This window comes from Verticillium dahliae, genomic scaffold (assembly GCF_000150675.1).
Source record: "Verticillium dahliae VdLs.17 supercont1.1 genomic scaffold, whole genome shotgun sequence".
Taxonomy (NCBI): domain Eukaryota; kingdom Fungi; phylum Ascomycota; class Sordariomycetes; order Glomerellales; family Plectosphaerellaceae; genus Verticillium; species Verticillium dahliae.
The window spans coordinates 531306-550252 of NW_009276921.1; the positions used below are offsets into that span (position 1 = coordinate 531306).

General features: G+C 56.3%; 5 protein-coding genes across 5 annotated transcripts; 1 reads left to right on the forward strand and 4 right to left on the reverse strand.

Moving 5' to 3' along the window:
- Nucleotides 1–4604: 4604 nt before the first annotated feature.
- Nucleotides 4605–6664, reverse strand: VDAG_00149 (leukotriene A-4 hydrolase; the record flags this gene model as incomplete). The annotated part of the gene is made up of 4 exons (XM_009651526.1): nt 4605–5041; nt 5103–5659; nt 5713–5790; nt 5866–6664. The coding sequence occupies 4 exons, from the start codon at nt 6662–6664 to the stop codon at nt 4658–4660; spliced, it is 1818 nt and encodes a 605-aa protein (XP_009649821.1). The 3' UTR covers nt 4605–4657.
- Nucleotides 6665–7635: 971 nt separating this feature from the next.
- Nucleotides 7636–12869, forward strand: VDAG_00150 (kinesin-II 85 kDa subunit; the record flags this gene model as incomplete). Its single annotated transcript, XM_009651527.1, has 2 exons — nt 7636–7699; nt 7774–12869. 2 exons carry the CDS (start codon nt 7636–7638, stop codon nt 12549–12551), a joined length of 4842 nt encoding a protein of 1613 aa, XP_009649822.1. The 3' UTR covers nt 12552–12869.
- Nucleotides 12870–13593: 724 nt separating this feature from the next.
- Nucleotides 13594–13914, reverse strand: VDAG_00151 (uncharacterized protein; the record flags this gene model as incomplete). The annotated part of the gene is made up of 1 exon (XM_009651528.1): nt 13594–13914. One exon carries the CDS (start codon nt 13912–13914, stop codon nt 13594–13596), a length of 321 nt encoding a protein of 106 aa, XP_009649823.1.
- A 589-nt stretch (nt 13915–14503) lies between these two features.
- Nucleotides 14504–15847, reverse strand: VDAG_00152 (mitochondrial metalloendopeptidase OMA1; the record flags this gene model as incomplete). Its single annotated transcript, XM_009651529.1, has 2 exons — nt 14504–14653; nt 14753–15847. The coding sequence occupies 2 exons, from the start codon at nt 15845–15847 to the stop codon at nt 14504–14506; spliced, it is 1245 nt and encodes a 414-aa protein (XP_009649824.1).
- A 953-nt stretch (nt 15848–16800) lies between these two features.
- VDAG_00153 (uncharacterized protein) lies at nt 16801–18020 on the reverse strand (the record flags this gene model as incomplete). Its single annotated transcript, XM_009651530.1, has 4 exons — nt 16801–16938; nt 17007–17469; nt 17529–17796; nt 17864–18020. 4 exons carry the CDS (start codon nt 18018–18020, stop codon nt 16801–16803), a joined length of 1026 nt encoding a protein of 341 aa, XP_009649825.1.
- Between the last annotated feature and the right edge of the window lie 927 nt (nt 18021–18947).

The following is an 18947-nucleotide window of genomic DNA, read 5'->3' on the forward strand; positions in this document are numbered from 1 at the left end:
TCATTTGATGTCAATTGAAGTCTCAATGGCTTCGGGCATTTGCTCTCTCATCAATTCTAATTCCGGTTAGGCAAAGACGAGAGGCCTTGAAGGCAATTCTGGGACAGCTCTCAAGATGATGAACACATTCAACAGCTTATAAGTATCTTTCACAACAAGCTGCCGAGTACCAGTCAAGTGAAACACACTGCTTAACCGAAGCTCCAGAAACTGCCCGAGACCCTGATACTCGGAAGTTTCCCGTCCCATCTTTTATGTGGTTTCCACCTGTTCGCAGGCGATCTGGCATACAGCAGAATCTGTTCTGCTCGGCATTATTATGTTATATGGTCCTTGGCCCGAAAGTGCAAATTTTCAACCCATGTCGACAACCAACATGTGAGGTGATTGAGGGCTGTTGAGAAAACCCTGCCCACCTGTTTCATCTGTCCTCCGATGCTAGCGCACACCATTTTCTTCTTGGTGCCAGCACTGCATCAAGCAAACCTAGCACCCAGGGTCAATTCATTATCTTGCCTTGGTAATAAACTGAGGTGAGGTTTCACACAGACGCTGAGGCGGGAGACTGGACTCCGAAGAGCATGCTGGCCGGATCGCGACTACTGCCCGATGGTGTACCTTGTTTGCGGCAGCCGCGGAGTCTGGCAACCCGTGTGATGAGGTGCATGCTTGTCGATGTCTGCGAGCCTCTGGTCTCACCGCTGTTGACGCCCTCTGTGGCGATGTAACGTTAGGGGTGTGGTAAATGCGGGAGAGCTCCCGTGCACGAAGGTAAGAGCGATTGAGTGGGTTGACAGCGGATGTGCTCATCCTTAGCATCCCGCAGACGCAGGGACATGTGCGTGGTATCAAAGGCGTCTCTTGCTTGGTCGGCCAAGTGTCAGAGCTAATAGCAGCACTCGCAGAACTTTGGGTCGGACGAGACTGTTGTTGTCCAAATTGGACATGTACAGGACACCATTTCAGGGGTCAGTACCAGTTTTGGCCAAAGTAAAGAAACGCAGTCCCTTTGATGATCAGGCCAGCCTGTGCAGCACGTATGCCTGCGTTTGTCTTCTCATTCCATTCCTTGCTGCCTTTGGGTACAATTGGGGCTTCGGGTGTTGCGTTCACGAACGACAGCGGCAGCGCGGAGCAGTTCGAACTGGACATGTACGTACGTTCGTCGTGACGCTTGAGCTATATTGCCTGGGTCTATGGACCAGCACCGTCGATGACGCTCGGCCGGTACTAGACAGGGGCCTGCGTTAGCTTCATTTCCGGGCTTCCAGTCTGTGGAGTAGCTACCCAAGCGCAAGCTTGGGAGGGGCAAGGGGAGCTGGCAGAGCTACCATGCAGCTCTGAACCTGTGTCTCTGGAGCAACCTGACATTTGGGAGAGTTGGGAGAGTTGGGAGCGGCAGGCTGTGGTACAGCACAATTGCTATCGAGGCCTCTGGTCTCGGATTACAGACTTGTTCAGAGTCAATGAGTTGTTACAGTCCACGACGAGATTTCCGGATTTGACAAGAGGTATAGTGTCTTCAGAATATTTTTCACTTTAGGCTCTCTCCGATGTCCGCCGACATACCTCACGAGTGCAAGGTTGAAACATGCAGCAGCCTCATGGCGTCGGTACTGCAGCTGACTGGTTATCATCTCGCGGTTCATCATGCCCGAGGTACATGTCCAGCTGTAGGTTCTCAACGCCAGTGGTGATGCGGAGGCTGCTTTTGTACTGCACCAAAATCCCATCACAATCGTGACGGGCCGGAGCCGAAAATAAGTCCGCCACACCCTTCCGCAACGCCTGACGCCGCCTTGCTCCGTTGCAGACCTGCACTTCATCGCGCGCCGTCCGCAGCCATGTTGGCTTATCAGGAGAGCTCAGAGCTTCGAAAGCGCAACAGCCGCCGTGGCTGGGCCGGGATGGTCAGACTGGCGGATTGCGCGCCACCGCGGCGCGATCTGGCCAAAAACCAGGGGCATGGAGTTCGGACGATATGCTACACCCTCATGCGTTGTCAATGCGGGGGAGACGACGCAAGGCACCGCCAAGTATCACCACCCAGGGTCCTGTTTAGCCAGAAATGGTGCAGCTGAAAACCGGCTCAAAGCCCGCCCAGGGAGCTTCCGATGGACTTCGGCCGGAACTCAGTGCTGGTGTGCGCGGCGCGCGGGCCCCCGGGTAGAGCACTTGTTCTTCACGATCCTACGCATGTATCAGGGTCAGTCGCCGCGCGAGGGACGCGCTGGGTCTTGCCGCGGAGGTGACGAAGGGGAAGAAACGTGGAAAGCACGGATAATCCTCCGCGAAGCAGGCATGATAGGGCCATTGTTTGTCCCGACGTCGTGCAGCGCCATTTTTGGCCTGATGACCTCTGATGGCTTCTTTCGACATGCCCAAAGGCCCTTTTTTGGTGCTGTGCTAGCGCAGCCACTCCGGGCCTCAGGACCCATGACGACCCCTTCCACCTTTTTTTCCCCCTCTGTTTCTCACAGGAGTGGGTAAACCTGCCGCGCCGTGGTGGTAGAGCCGGGATGGTAGAAACATCAGGCCATGATGGGACCGATGGGGAGTGGAAGGAGCACCGAGACGGGCCAAATCGCGAGGCGGCCATACTCGAAGCGTGCGGTGCTCCGTGGATGCAGATTGTCTGACTACTCAAAGGGGAACTTGAATGTGTGGGGAAAGGAAACGCGAACGGGTGATGACACAGCCACATTCGCGGGTTCAGCTGCCCATCGCTCGATATGGTCGGCTCGATTTTCTCAGGATCGACCAGGTCTCTCAGGAGTGTATCCGGCCATTCACGGAAGACTATCAGCTGGATAAGGAATGGCTCGTCTGAATCGCTCACGAAGTTTGGTGTCGCATGTGATAATGATGAAGTTATCTCGTCACGGAGATGATATGATGATTATTGGACGGGCATTGAGATGCAATGGGAACAGTGGGCTTGGAGGCGCATCTCCGGCGCGGGGGGGAAGCTTTCTGGAAGCGTTGTCGTTTCCCGCCAGGGATCTGGAGATGCAGTCATTTTCCAGCTTCGTAACACGCGAGATTGCTGTCTGGTGCCGACCCGACTGGAAGATGGAGCAGACATGATGTGTCTGAACCTCGAAGGGAAGTTCCAGAAGCGGGCACGAGCATATCCTGCCGCTTCAACGTACAACGCGACGACATGTCGGCGAGGGTATCGTGTCAGCGTTTGCAAGGGAGGCGGGATGTTTCTTTTCGATAGATCGCGTAAGGCGGGGCTCCCTCATTTGAGCCTCGTATTCTCCTACTATCTTGACAAGGCAAGTCGACAGCGAATGCTGTAGTAGTAGAAAGAACTCACGAACGCGTTGGCTCGCACCTGAACGGCATCATCCGGCATTCCCAGGGGATTGAGATTGAGACGCCATGCCCAGGAAAGCTTTATCATCAGCAGAGTTGTAAGTGCCATGGTGTTGAGGGTCATGAAACCCGCTCATCGCCTCATCTCTGAGTCAGTCCGGCGACCGCGATTCAGGAAAATTTTACATGTGAGCGCGAGGCTGGCTTAGGTGGCACTCTTGCTCGGGGTACGATACCTGGCCTGACCTGACGACGGATGGGACATGTTATGTGCTGTGAGCACCATTTCCTCGACGGAGCTGGGCTTTTTGGAATTTCGGCAACGGCGTCTCGCAAGCAGGTGGCGATGTTAAAAATAATCCTGAGTGGCCTGTCCCACTGGAAATGCACTTGAAGAGACCAATGATGGTATTGGTCGTCGAATCAGTTGTTTTGACCGACCTTTGTACTATGGTCAGAGGCACCAAAGCAATTGGTCTCGTTTCTGTGGCCATGCTCGTTGCATGCGAAATATCACATGGCTCAACGTGATACTAGGAGTGACCGGGACCGTCTTTCGAGGGCCTGTATAGTTCCAAGATATGTACCTTGGCAGGCCGACCTGCAGAGATGCTTTCCTCGATATGTGGTATCTGGGCCTCCCTCGTTTTTCCACGGAGTCAGCCAAGTCGGTGCCACATGAGCGATGTAGATCTTGTCTGCCTACAATCTCTCTGAAAGATGTTGCCTGATAAATGTACCATCATCGAGGTTGTCTCAGAGAGCAGCATGGCAGTTCGGTTGAGCTGACGAATGAGTTTAAAGAATGATCATCTCGATCTCTGTTACTCTTGTGCACGCTGTCTCCTGGACTCATTTGCAGGAGCTTACAATAAAGAAGATACAGTTGGCACATATCGCCTCGTCATGGCTCGCGTGGCAACTGTCCGGCCGGTCTTGTCCGCTGCTGCCCCAACCCTGCTCAATATTACTCTGTTGAGATAAACAGACTCTCATGCACCAGGGCCAGTGGCAGAGACAGGCTGGAGATAGACGTGCTATGATACTGACAGGTTCGTGGCAGCACCGATGGTGCCATGCCGCGCGCATTTATCTGTCAGTATCAAGACTCCCAGGCCAAGCGTATGTAGATTTGCAATCTACAGCCCAATCATGACAACTGCGTTATTGTCATCGCGGCAAAGGAACATCAGAGCACCGCGGCTATGGTACACACAGATGCGCCATCTTGTATCGTGAACACAAGGTCCGCTAGCCCTGCGCTGGGGCCTTTCGTAGCTTGTGATGTAGTGTATTATAAGATCTTGATCCATCATCAACGGCAAACCTACTTGCTTCAAGCAAGCCCCAGGTCCTTCTCAACCATGCCCTTGCAGATAGGGTGGTAGAAGTCACGGTTCTTCTCGAACGTCTTCAATGCGAGATCACGGTCGACCTTGTTCAGCGCCCTATAAAGCGGCCGCACGTACTTCATCCTTCCCACGACGCCGAGCAGCTCGGTCACACCTTGATAGGCAGTGGTGTCCTTAGCCTGGAGCGCAATCTTGTAGTACGCACTCTTGAGCTCGGCATTCTGCGATGAAGCAAGTGCATACGCCTTGCCCATGGCTTGGGACTTTTCGGGCGTCAGTGGCCGACCGAACTTTTCCACCGCCTCCAGGAAAACCAGCTTCTGGTTACCGGTAAGGCCTTCGACATCCTTGGGGCTGGGCTCGAAGTCCTGATTCCCGTTAGCGTCTGCCCTCACTGGCTTGATTGGGGGTGTTTATGTTAGCACTTACCTCGCTCTTCCAGTTGTCCGCAAGTTTGTAGCAGACATCCACACGAGATGTGTCGAATACAGGCTTGGGAGGAAGACCAGGCTTGTAGAACCAAGTATCCCAGTCGATGGAGGCTGCCTTGTTCTTGATAGACTCATCGCCCAAACCGTTAAAGAAGTCGAGGAAGGTGGCCTTGAACTCGAAGGAATCAAGTGACTTCCTGGCCCATTTGGTAAAGTAATGGGGAATGAATTTGTCAAAGCTTTCCCGACCAACGAGCTTCTCGAGGTAGTAAAGGAAGTGGAAGCCCTTCTCGTAGGGGACAGTGCTGAAGGCGTCATCGGGATCAATGCCCTTTTGCTCAATCACCAGCTTTGTAAACTCGTGGTCGTGCCCAAACAGATCAACAGCATCTTCAAGAGCCTTCCAGCCGATGATGGCGGAAAAGTCCCTCTCAGCGTCGCCGTGGATGGCCATGCCGATGCGCCTCTCGAGGTAGATGGTCCAGCCCTCGTTGAGCCAGAAGTGCTGCCAGTCAGAGCACGAAACGAGGTTACCGCTCCAGGAATGCGAGAGTTCTGGCAACGTCAGTACAGTTCCAATAAAGTAAGAGAAGGGCCTACGGCCATACCGTGAGCGATGACGTCCACATTCTGGCGGTCACCGCTGATCAGTGTCGGGGTGGCGTAAGTGAATACGGGGTTTTCCACTTAAAGTAGTTGCGTCAGTTGCTTGAGTATCGAGGCGAGAGGACTGGGGGGGGCAGAAAAGGGGGTCAGCTTACTGCCACCATATGGGAATGAGCTGGGCAGGATGAGAACGTTGAACTCCTTCCACTCGTATGGCGACACGAGCTTCTCAACAACTTCGATAAAGTGCTCTACGCCATCCAGCTCCCAACGGCACGCCTCGAGCTCCTCGGGTCCAGAGGCTACAACACTACGGGGTCCGATGGAAGCCGTAGCAATGTCGCCAGAAGCGAGGGCGAAGAGATAGGAGGGCATGGGGACCGTCTGCTCGAAATGATAGATGGTCTCGTCTCCGTTCTTTTCCTCGCCGCCCTCGACCTTGACGCCACTAGCAATGACGGCAAGAGAGGACTGGATCTTGAACGTGTAGGTCGACTTGACGTCAGGAGTGTCCTGGCACGGGAAAAGGGACCGCGCATGGATGGCCTGGCACTGCGTGAACATGTAGGGGTGCTTCTTGTTCGACGTCTGCGCAGGCGTCAGGAACTGGACGGCAGTGCACTTGCTCGTCGTCTCGAGGTCGATTTCCACCCTGACGACGTCACCCTTGGCGGCACCTTCGGGCACCGAAACGTGAAGAGGAGAGCCAAAGGGCTCGGACCGATCCTTGAGATGCCATTGAGAGGTCGCCTGGTCGACCTTGACGCCAGAGACCTTGACAAAGCTTGAATCGAGAATGATCTCCTTGCTCAGTCTGTCTGTCAAGGACTCGAGCTCGAGGCAGACCTTGCCCTTGAGGATCTTCTCCTTGAAATCAATGGAGAGATTGGCAGTGGTGTGCTTGGTGATCCACTCATTGTAGTTGGAGAGGGTAGCGGGATCGCGTTTGGCCATGGTGGCGTAGTTGTGGCTTCGGAAGGCTGGAAAGAGGGTTGCGGCGGTTCTGACAGCAGAGAAGCCCTGTGAGATGAAAGGTCGCCACATTGGCCGTGAGAAGATGGTGTTGAGGGGTAAGATAGGTCCAGTGTCGTTTTGTTTGTCCTGTCAGGGTAGGTACCTAAGGTGGATTGGATGAAGGGCCTGGCTTGAGGCTCACAGCAGCAGCTATTGGCGGTCTCCCGCAGCAAGGTAGACGCTTGCCATCGGTCTACGGCAAGACGGCACCGAGGACAGCAGATAGGACCCTGTACAACTAAGTACCTACCCCCTAGATGTACCTAGGTAAGGTAAGGTACCTGTCGCTGCCCACCAGCCCACCAGCCCACCACCTACAGCGGGCCGTCTCACAGCACCGCGATGAGTCAGCAGACGTCACCCCCGCTTGCCCGTCTCTCATTAGCCCAATCCCACAAAATTGGCACGTGAACTACCCCCAACTTTCCCCCAACTGGCTGCGCGCCCTGTAGCTTGGAGGCAAGCCAATATCCCCCTGGCACGCGTTCAATCTCGATTGTTGACAAGTATTGTTGACTGCGGCGCCCACCCAACAAGACGAACAGCCTACCCAGGATCACGAGTAGACAAGCTCCGAAACACCAGCAACATCTCCTACGCGCCACCAACGCCCTCCGACTCTGGCGACAGAATATACATCCGCTTCTTCACTCCTGCGCAACTCGTAAGGAAATAGTTGGCTTGTGCCCTGGGTTAGGGGGTCCTCAACAACCTGGAGACGCCTCGCCCCTCGCCGTTCGGTCCCCGCCGGAGAATGTCAGCACCAGGACGCTGAATGGTGCTCGAAATACGCTGAGGACCTTTCAAGACTTTCTCGGCAGTTCGTCCAGCAGCAACGCGCCTATCGAACTCGGTGTGCGAGAGCAAGAGCGAGAGCGGGCCTGCCTGGTCCCGCAACTCCAATCGTCAACATGCCGCCAGCTGGAGGTGGCAACATCAAGGTGGTGGTGAGAGTGCGGCCTTTCAACGGCAGAGGTGAGCACAGAGCATCCGAGCTTCCGAGCGACGCCGCGAAAGCTCTTGCGAGTTGAGACGGCTAACGAGACCAGAGGTGGATCGCGGCTCGAAATGTATCGTCGAAATGAAAGACAACCAGACGGTGCTGAGCTCACCGCATACGTCTGGGAAAGATGCAGGACCAAAAGTCTTCGCGTTTGACAAGTCCTACTGGTCATTTGAGAAAAAAGACAAGCACTATGCGGGACAGGACAGCCTGTTCGACGACCTAGGCCAGCCGCTTCTGGACAATGCCTTCCAAGGCTACAACAACTGTATTTTTGCGTACGGCCAGACGGGATCCGGAAAATCTTATTCCATGATGGGCTACGGTAAAGAGATCGGTATCATCCCAAATATCTGCCAAGATATGTTCAGGAGGATATCGCAGCTACAGGAGGACAAGACGCTCAAGTGCACCGTCGAGGTGTCCTATCTCGAAATCTACAACGAAAGGGTCCGCGATCTGCTCAACCCAGCGAACAAAGGAAACCTCAAGGTCCGAGAACATCCGTCGACCGGACCCTACGTCGAAGATCTAGCCAAGCTTGTCGTGGGCAGCTTTCAGGAGATTGAACACCTCATGGACGAAGGAAACAAGGCGCGAACAGTCGCCGCGACGAACATGAACGAAACGTCTAGTCGAAGCCACGCGGTTTTCACCCTGATGCTGACACAGAAAAAGTTGGACGTGGAAACAAAGATGGAGATGGAAAAAGTGGCCAAGATCAGTCTGGTGGATCTTGCTGGTTCCGAAAGAGCGACTTCAACGGGCGCCACGGGTGCGCGTCTCAAGGAGGGTGCCGAGATCAACAGGTCCCTCTCATCCCTGGGCCGTGTCATCTCTGCGCTGGCCGATCTCTCGACCGGAAAGAAGAAGAAGGGCACCGGCTCCTCAGTGCCGTACAGAGACAGTGTGTTGACCTGGCTGCTCAAAGACTCACTGGGTGGCAACAGTATGACGGCCATGATTGCTGCTATCAGTCCAGCAGACATCAATTACGACGAAACGCTCAGTACGCTACGTTATGCGGATTCCGCCAAGCGAATCAAGAACCATGCGGTGGTCAACGAGGACGCAAACGCAAGAATGATCCGGGAGCTCAAGGAGGAGCTCGCGCTGCTCCGAGGTCAACTTGGAGGCGGAAGCAGCGGCGCAGCCGCTGTGGGCTCATCGGTAACCGCAGAAGAAGTCTACCCCGAAGGCACACCCCTGGAGAAGCAATTTGTTTCGATCACGTCTAGTGACGGTGCGGTCAAGAAGGTGTCGAAAGCAGAAATTGCCGAGCAGCTGAACCAGAGCGAAAAGTTATTGACAGACCTGAACCAGACCTGGGAGCAGAAGCTGGCCAAGACCGAAGAGGTTCACAAGGAGCGTGAGGCTGCCCTCGAGGAACTCGGTATCAGCATCGAAAAGGGGTTCATTGGTCTTTCCACGCCAAAGAAAATGCCCCATTTGGTGAACTTGTCCGACGATCCACTATTGGCCGAGTGTTTGGTGTACAACCTCAAACCCGGCACCACGACGGTTGGCAACATGGACACCAATGCGGATAACCAAGCCAACATCCGACTCAATGGCACCCGGATCCTTCACGACCACTGCGCGTTCGACAATGCCGCTGACGGGACTGTCACCGTGGTGCCCAGGGAAGGCGCTTCAGTCATGGTTAACGGCAAGCGTATTGACGAGCCTAAGAAGCTTCATTCTGGCTACCGCGTGATCTTGGGCGATTTCCACATCTTCAGATTCAACAACCCGATGGAGACCAAGGCCGAGCGGGCCGATAAGAGCCTGTTGCGCCAGTCTGTCGCGACCAGCACACTTCAAAACCTTGACCGAACTTCACCCACGCCCACGGCGAGCCCTCGACCAGGTCACACCAGGAACATTAGTATGGCGGGTTCTGACTTTGGAGACAGTCGGCCGGAGTCTCCATTACCTTTCTCGCGCAATGGACGAGACTCTGATTGGAGTTTTGCCCGCAGAGAGGCAGCCGAGGCCATCTTGGGCACCAACCAAAACTTGACGACGTTGACAGACGAGGAGCTGAATACGCTCTTTGAGGATGTCCAGAAAGCCAGAGCTGAGCGCGTCAATGTGCGCGATGGAGACGAAGACTCGGAATCCGTCACATCATATCCTATTCGGGAAAAATACCTATCCGCGGGCACGATCGATAATTTCTCACTGGACACTGCGCTCACGATGCCGTCAACGCCCAAGCAAGGCGCAGTTGATGACCAGCTAAGGGAAGCCCGGGAAGAGATGCAGTCCCAGCTGGAGAAGCAGAGAGAAGAGTACCAGGACCAGCTCAAGACGGCCGAAGCTTCAAACGTCGAAGTTGAAGAGATAAAGAAGGAGAAAATACGGATGGAAGAGAAGCTGAAGACCCTCAAAGAAGACATGCAGAAGCAACTCGAGGTTCAGCGCCGACAATTTGAGGACAAGCTCGAGAAGATGGATCCCCTGAAACGGAAAAAGGCAAGCCCAAAGCTCTCGGAGGAAGAGCTCAAGCTCGCTGCTGAAGTGATCCGCCACTGGAAGAGCAAGAGACATGTGCGGATGGCCGAGGCCGTCCTCCAGCACGCGTCAACGCTCAAGGAAGCGCAAATCATGAGCAATGAGCTCGACGAGCATGTCGTCTTTCAATTCAGTGTTGTGGATGTAGGCCACTCACTCTGCTCGTCTTACGACATGGTCCTGAACGGGCTCACGGGTGAGGGTGACGATGTTGCCCTTGAGCAAGCACCAAAGCCCTGTATCGGTGTGCGAGTCATCGATTACAAGAACAGCGTCGTCCATTTGTGGAGTGTGGAGAAGCTGCATGATCGTGTACGACAGATGCGTCAGATGCATCAGTATCTGGATCAGCCCGAATACGCTCAGCATCTCAGCCTCGACAACCCGTTCGTCGAGAATTGTATGCCGCAGTACACACTGGTCGGAGAAGTTGATGTGCCGCTGCGGGCGGTCTTTGAAAGCCGAGTGCAGGACTTTGCTTTGGATGTACTTTCTCCTCACACATCCCATGCCATCGGTATTATCAGACTCTCGCTGGAGCCGTCGCATGCTCGAGCTCCCACGAATACCCTCAAGTTTAACGTGGTTATGCACGAAATGGTCGGTTTTGCCGAACGAGAGGGCACCGAGGTGCATGCGCAGCTGTTCATCCCTGGTGTGTCCGAAGAGGACGGAGTAACGACAACGCAGATGATCAAGGATTTTGACGAAGGGCCGATCCGATTCGAGAGCGTCCACAGCATGACGATCCCACTGTTCAGCCCATCAACAATTACGCTCAGGGCAGCAGTGTTTGCAAAAGTCTCGACGATGCATCTCGACAAATTACTTAGCTGGGACGACATGCGCGATGCCGTGCCTGTTGCCCAGGGTAAGCCCAAGGGAGCTAGGATCGCCGAGTCCCAATTCTACACGGAGGAAAAGCATGATCTCCTGGCACGCATCCAGCTCCTTGAACTCAACGAAGAAGGCCAGTATGTCCCTGTAGAGGTCATACAGACCAACGAGATGGACGGTGGAACTTTTCAGCTTCACCAGGGCTTGCAACGACGCATCACGATCAACCTGACGCACAGTTCTGGAGATGCCCTGCCCTGGGATGACGCCAACTCTGTGAGAGTGGGTAAAATCCAGCTGCTCGACCAAGCCGGAAAATCTCCCGACATGGGAACACCATCTCCTGACATTACGCTGAAACTTGCATCGAAGCCCGTCTTCCGGAACAACGCAAACGGCACGCGGGATATCACACTCACAGGCCAATGGGACTCTAGTCTGCACAACTCTCTGCTTCTGGACAGAGTGACAGCAGAGAAGTACCGGGTGCAGATGACAGTGGCCTGGGAGATCAAGTCGGAGAAGTTTGTGGAGCCAATGCGTTTCTCCTTGAACGTCTGCTGCCAGATCATGTCACGATCATACGTGCGCCAAACGTCGATATTGTCGTCCCTCTGGCAGAGCATCCGGATCGTCCATTCCGCAACTGGCATCTTCACCCTTTCGGTTCGTCCAGCACCGATCAAGCGGGCTGGGGATCTCTGGAGAATGAACAGTCAGCACGATTACGTCAAAGGAGAGGAACAGTTGACGACCTGGACGCCTCGTGGCGTGTCTCTTGTGAGTGACTACATCGTAGCAAGGAAGAAGAGACGTCGCATTACGGAGATTGGGGCAGTCCAACTTCTTCTCAACCAGATTGGTCTACCAGAACCGCGTGAACAGGCTGCCGACAATGTCTCTCTCGTGGGTTCGATCCCGGACGAGCCGATCCGACCGAATGATGATGACCTTCTCAACGATACGCCTGAAAGCTCGCAAATACCAGTCGACGACGATGAAGACATGGAGGACGGTGTTCAAGAGGGTGACGGTACGGATACGCCTGCGCCAGTCGAGCCGGCTGAAGAAGATTTTGGCTTCTCGGACCAGGAGAAGACATTACTGGAGCGGTGCGTCAAACTTTGGACCAGGTACCCGGACCCTCTGCTTCGCATCCTGAGCCCGACGAACACGGACCCGCCAGCGAATGGCGTCACGAGCGAGTCGGCCGCGCCACGAACCCTGGTGACGACGATCATCAAGGTGCCGAAGAATCCCAAGGTCCTGAAGGGAGGTTATCTTCTGGTGCCCAACAGCAACTCGACGCGCTGGGTCAAGCGTTTTGTCGAACTTCGAAGGCCGTACCTGCACATTCATTCGGCCACAGACGGCGACGAAGTGGGCATTGTCAGTCTCCGGAACTCCCGGGATCGACAGCCAACCAGGGGTGGTGGCTTGTTGCAAGGCAGCGCCAACGGCCAAAGATGATGCCCATGGTGGCGGCGAGGACTTCCGGCCGAGCCATAGGCGCACATCATCCGGACGGATCATCTCGACCATCTGGACGGGCAGCGGCGGCGGAGGACCCAGCGGAGGGATGCAGAGGCTCAGCGAAAGGCTGCAGGCGGGCGTGTTCGCCATCTATGCGACAGACAACACGTGGCTCTTTGCGGCTCGCAGTGAACGTGACAAGATGGACTGGATCTTCCGAATCGACCAGAGCTACGTGTCGAGCAACGGGAGCGCCAACGACAGCGGAACGACGAGCCCAGCCGGGGGCAGCTACAACGACGGTGTCGGAGACTACTGAGCGAGGAGCACGCACCGGCACGAGCGCCTGCCTGCCCCTTGATTTTTATGAGGATGAACGGTTACGAAGTGACGGAACGAAAGTGATTTGCATTGCGCTGCATGGAAGGACGGGTGGGTTTGACACCCAGGCACCCAACCCTCTTCCCTCTCCCACCCCTCGACGTATATATATACTACCAGGCCATTCTCGCCAAACCTCCCTTTGCTTTGTTTTTGTACGACCATGACTGTACTTCACCATATACCCCTCGAGTTTGGATGGCAAAGTTTGATGTTGGATGGCGCGCCGCGGAGGGCGGAGGAAGGGGGCTGCGAGGGCTCCTCTCGCGCTACGCAGGAGGGTTAGGGTAATAAAGAAGCCGAGTGAAGCTTATTCTGATGGGTCTTGTGGTGTGTATTGCCATGTGAGGTTTTGGTCCCCTTTCGACGTGTTGCGCTGCATCAACTGTGCCTTTCTTATCAAAAGCGGTGTCTGCTGTCAAGTGCATGGGGTTGCAAAACACAGGACCAAGATGGGTGAGGCGATTGTCGTCGAAATTATAAAAAAAAAAAAAAAAGTCAATATCGTCTCAAAATGACAGCCGTAGCTGCATGTAGCCCATCCATCCGAGCCCCTATCCGAATCGATGCCAGCTTCGCCCTGCCAGTAGCTTCCCAATGCGCTCCCAACGGCCAAGCTCGAAAATACAAGAGAGAGAGGGAGAGAGAGAGAGAACAATCACAGCTTGGCAGCCTCCTTGACGGTGCCAATCTTGAGCTTGCCGCCGTACTTCTCGAGGACGTGCTCGTTGTGGTACTTCCAGAAGGCCTTGGTGGCGTTCTTGCCGGCGAAGCGCTTGAGGATCTTTGCGCCGCCCGGGTGTTCCTCCTGGAAGGCTGCGGCCGAGTTAGCCTGGCTTGTCTGCTGGCCTGGGGGATGTCGTTCGGTGGGGAGGGGAATCGTACCGGTGATGTCGTAGACGCCGTCCTCGACGATGAGCCACATGTCCTTCTCGGTCTTGTGGTTGGCGACCTCGGCGGTGGTGAATGACTTGGACATTGTGACGGTGGGGCGCGGGCGGGACGGGATGGGATGGGATTGAGGGGTTCTAAAGGGTGGTGAATGAGGTGAAATCGCTCTTCCGAGGATTTGATGGAGGATCGATGTGTGTGAGTGTGTTGGTTGCGGTGAAGAATGGAGTGAAGTGACAGAATGTCGTTAGGTTGGTCCGCGGCTATGCTTGTGTTGATGAGGTCGATCAGCACTCGAACACGGCGTGCTTCCAGTTACCTCGGCTCATCTCTGGGCGGAGGACAGTTGTGTGGGGGCCCCCTGTGGATGCGTCATCTGGGGGGGCGAGGTTGGCGGCCTGGGGGTGCCAATCACATGGTCGCCATTAATCATGCGGGCCAGCCGGGACGCATCTGGTCAGGCTTGCTAGGGCATCTGGTCAGGCTTGCTAGGGCATCTGGCCAGGCTTGCCACGGCGGAAGGCCAGGGCAGGTCACATTTGTCGATCATGGTGCTGGGGTCAATGAATCGCATTGTGGTGCGGGTGGAATTGAGTTTGTACATCTTGAACGCCGTGTATCCCACCCATTCAGCGCCTTTCCAACCCTTTCAACGCCAATCCTGCTCAAGCCGTCCTTCACATGTAAATGGTCTGGAATTGCGTGCCACGCTCGAGAGCCCGTCGGAAAGCATCCGCAAACGCCGACGTGCCCTGACAGTCGCTGATTTGGAACTTCTCCAGAGCCTGGGGCAGCCAGCTCTGAATCTTCTCAATACGATGTTGGTTCTGCGACGCGAGAAAAAAAAGGGGGGGAGCAGAACGTTAGCAGTCATCACACAAAAACAACATCATGTCACACAATCGAGCACCCAGGGGTCGACTCACCGACGGGTGCGTGCTCATGAGCTCCGGCACCTCCTCGCCCTGACTTCGCGAGGCGGCTTCCATGCGCTGCCAAAAGCCGACGGCCTCCCGCGGGTCGTAGCACGCCTCGGCCATGAGCATGAGCCCGATGTAGTCGGCCTCGCTCTCCTGCATGCGGCTCATGGGCATGGAGAACACCATGTCGAGCAGCCCGCCGCCGAGCGAGTGGATGAGGAAGATGCCGCCGGGGATGGCGTACGACAGGGCGTAGAAGCTGTAGAGCAGAATGTTGATGCCGATCGACCCGCTCATGCGCTCGCCGACGTGCGACGCCATGTTGTGCGCAATCTCGTGGCCCAGCACCGCCGCCAGCCCGGCCTCGGTCCGCGTCGCCCGCAGGATCCCGCTGTGCACAAACACCTTGCCGCCCGGCAGCACAAAGGCGTTCATCGTGTTGGGGTCGTCGATGACCCGGATCTCCCAGTCCACCTTGCTGCCGCCGCCGCTGCTGCTGCTGCTGCTGCTGCTGCTCTTGTCCCCATCGCCCTCCTGGCCACCGCCCCACCACGTATCGTGCGGCGCAGGCCCGGCACCATCGTGCTCGTCCCGCGGCAGCGCGCCGCCGCCGGACACGGGAATGAGCCGGGCCATGACCCGCTCGACGAGCCTCGTCCTGGGATCCCACGCCGGCAGGAAGCGGCCGCCCTGGCGCTCGACCTCGAGCTCAATCTGCCTGACCTGCTGCGCGCTCAGCTCGGCGACCGTCTCGTCGGCGAAGCAGTTGAAGCGCCGCCGGCCCGACACGGGCACCGTCTGCAGGTTCGAAAAGTAGAAGCCGCCCGCCGCGAGCACGGCGACGACGACGACCGTGTGCGTGCGCGGGCTGCGGACGGTGCGCCGCACATTGTCGGCCGTGAAGATGGGACGCGCGCTGCGCAGGCGGTCGTGTGCGTCGTTGTGGAGCCAGGGCCGGCGGGGGCCGTGGGAGAAGAGCCTTCGTGCGGCCGTCAAAGTCGCTTGGGTCGGGGGGTATCGCGGTCGGGGGACGCATCGAGGCACGGGGCCGGGGGTTCGAAGGATGGGCGCAAGGGGCCGGCACGCGCGGTAGGCGCTCATCGTTGGCGGTCTCGAGGACCTCAGGTGAAGGGCCTGATGGAGGCAGACAGAATCAAGAGCCGAGCGCCTGGAGAGAGAAAGACACAGAAGAGTCGTGGACAGCGGTGAATGAAAACAGACTGGCGTAGATGCTGCGATGGCCTCAAGGCAGCCAGCCAGCCAGCCAGCCAGCCGTGGACTGTGGGCAGGAGGCATGACAACGATAAGAGAACGTTAGGATTACATAAGCACACCATGGCAGCCCCGGTCTGAGGACACCAGCCACAAACAGCAGCCACCCTGCTGCGTCTCATTCTTCACACCATCCGAGAGCGAGACCGCTGTCTGTTGGCACGGCGAGTCGCAGTTCATCCCGAGCGGTTGGTTCGCCCGGGCGGCCCCCAAGCCCTGGCGTCAAGCACCCCAGAAGTCGATTTGTTTTTTTTTTCTTGATCGATTGGGCAGGCCTTTTTCACTTCCCTGTCTGCCGTTGGTCACTTGCCGTGCCGTACCGTACCGTACCGTCAGGTCGGGATGTGCCGCATCAGCCCTCCGAGGGAAGAGAACCCAGATTGCCAGTGTCTGCCTCGCGAGAAATCAATTGCTTCACATAACGTACTACGAACATGCGCCTATTTTTCACTTGACGTTTTTCCTGTTTTCCGGAATCTCCATTTCCCAGGTCAAATTGAATAACACGTGGTATGCCCCAATACCCGCGTAATAGACATCTATCGACTGCTGTTGACAGCAGTCCGCCAAAGCACAAGTCCGACCGTCCAATCGTGCCCCGTCTTTCGTTGATAAAAAAACATTCCGAATCATTCATGCCAGACCTGTCGCAATGCACCCTGGCTACCCAGTGCCATGAAACCTCGCAACGCCTTCCTCAATCAAAAGGACCCGTAAAGCAATGTGGCCGATCTTTCCGTCCTTCCCCGAGACTTGTTATGAATCCCTGCTCAACAGTCCGCTCAGCAGGTCATTTCGTGGTCGCCCGTATACCCTGCCACCTCGTGAGGAAACGGCTTCCGGCCGTAGACAACATAGACCCTTTGGTAGGCATGAATATAGGGGTTGCTGAAGTCCTTTCGCACATCGACCAAGGAGACCTGGCAGTACCGTCAGCCGAACGAATCACACTAGGGGTTATTGGTGCACCGGGCAGCAAGAGTCTTACCTCAACCTCCTCCGGGGTTCGCCCGAGGACTTGCGTGAAGAGCGACATGCTCCATCCGCTAAGCCCGCTCATCCAGTTCTGTTCCCAGAGCTTGCCGAGTGCCTTGTAGCGGGGGTCTTTAGCCCAACCGTTGAGGGGGATCTTGTAGCACTTCTCATGAATGTCGACGAACCCGACTTCGGCAAGCCAGTTCTTTGCCAGGTGAGCCTGTGATAGAGGCCGGTGTATTATCTCGCTGGCCGCATTCATATCGTCAAACCATCGCTGGAGAGCGCTGTCGGGCAGCAGGGTTCCGTCGTCTGACTGGCTGTCGCAGTTGAAGTCTTGCGTCTCGAACCAGCCGCCTGGCTCCAGATTGTCAAAAGCCTGGCGCACAATCTCTTCCTTGAAATTCGCAAAGGACCCGATACCGCCGCGCACAAAGACAAAGTCGAGAGGCTCCCTCCAATCCCACTGCTCAGACCTGTTGAACGCAGCACGTTAGCGCAAGCAGCATCTGGGGCGCGTTCGGTGCCAACTCACGCATCTTGCACAAAAAAGTGCACATTCGATGGCACTGCAGTAGGCTGAATGGGTGACAAATCGATGCCGTAGACGCGGGCCTCGGGAAACCTGTCGCCCATCTCTAGGGCCCAGATGCCAGTGCCGGTACCTACGTCAAGGATGCGGGTCGGTGGCCGTTCGGCCGGGAAAGGGGCGAGGAACCACTTGCCGCCGAATAACTCGGTCATGACAAGACCTTGCAATTCCAGACGCTCACACTCCACATCGTCATTGGGGAAAACGTAGGCTGTGTAAGGTCAGATGAGTAAAGCACGACAGAAAAGGGGGCGGACACTAGAATCAGCAGCACGTACATCCGGCTTGGTAAGCATGATAAGTGCGTCCAAATCGCTGAGGAAAGTTGGCGATGCTGTCGGTGATGGATTCTGATCCTCTGCTCAGCGTCAGCAATTGCAAATATCCTCGAAAGGGGTGGCCGGTGCAGAAAGCCAGCCGGAGAATAGGGGCCATGGTTCATACTCGTCATCATAGCCGGGCTGTGGGTTCCATGTCAGTTTACCGAGTCGATGGGGTATGCCCAGCAGAATGAGTTGGAGACGAGTGAACGCACATCGGAATCTGGCTCGAGGTGTGAGTTGTTGCTCACGGACCTCCTGTCAGGAATGGACTCAAATGTGAATGCGTATGGATCCAAGGGACGCGGTGGCGGCGGCGGCTGATGGGGCGGGTCGACGGCCATGGCGACGGGGTGAGTGAACGAGGCTGGCGGAGTGAGTTGGCGACTGGGGGCTGTAGAGTCGTCGTGAATGGGCGTTGTCCGAGGAGGGGCACGGGGGAGGAAATAGATTGAAGCAGGGCAACGAGATGCGTTGGCGGGTTGACTTTATGGTTTGACCGGGTCAGGTGGAAAGCTGTTCTCGACTCGATTCATCCGGAAACGTAGGGTGGTGGGCTATTCCCCATGGACAAAGGTAAAGTCAAGCAGAGGCGTTCCTTGAACGGGTACGTAGGTAGGTAGAGATGGCCTGGTCGGTTCGGTTCGGGTTTCTTAGTCCAGCGACAGGGTGGGTACGAGTCGGCCACCTGAACAGTTGCGACAAGACGAAGAATGCCGGGACAGAGAGCTGAAGGGATAAACAAAAGTTAAAAAAATGGGGGGGCCCCGCGCCTTTAAAAAGGGGAGGGAAAGGGGGGGGGCAAAATGTCGCAAATGGGGGGGGGGGAAAAAGGGGCACACGGCGGGGGGTGGGGGGGGTGGCCAAGGGCAATGGTTCCAGCGCACTGGTTCTCCCCAGCCCCCTCACCCTGGGGGTGGGGGAGGCCCACGGGTCAAAGGGGAGGGGGGGGAGGGGGCCCCAGGCGCTTGTGGGGGGGGGGGGGGGGGGGGGGGCTTTGTTGGGTTGGGGGACCCAGACCCAGACCCAGACCCATGAGAAC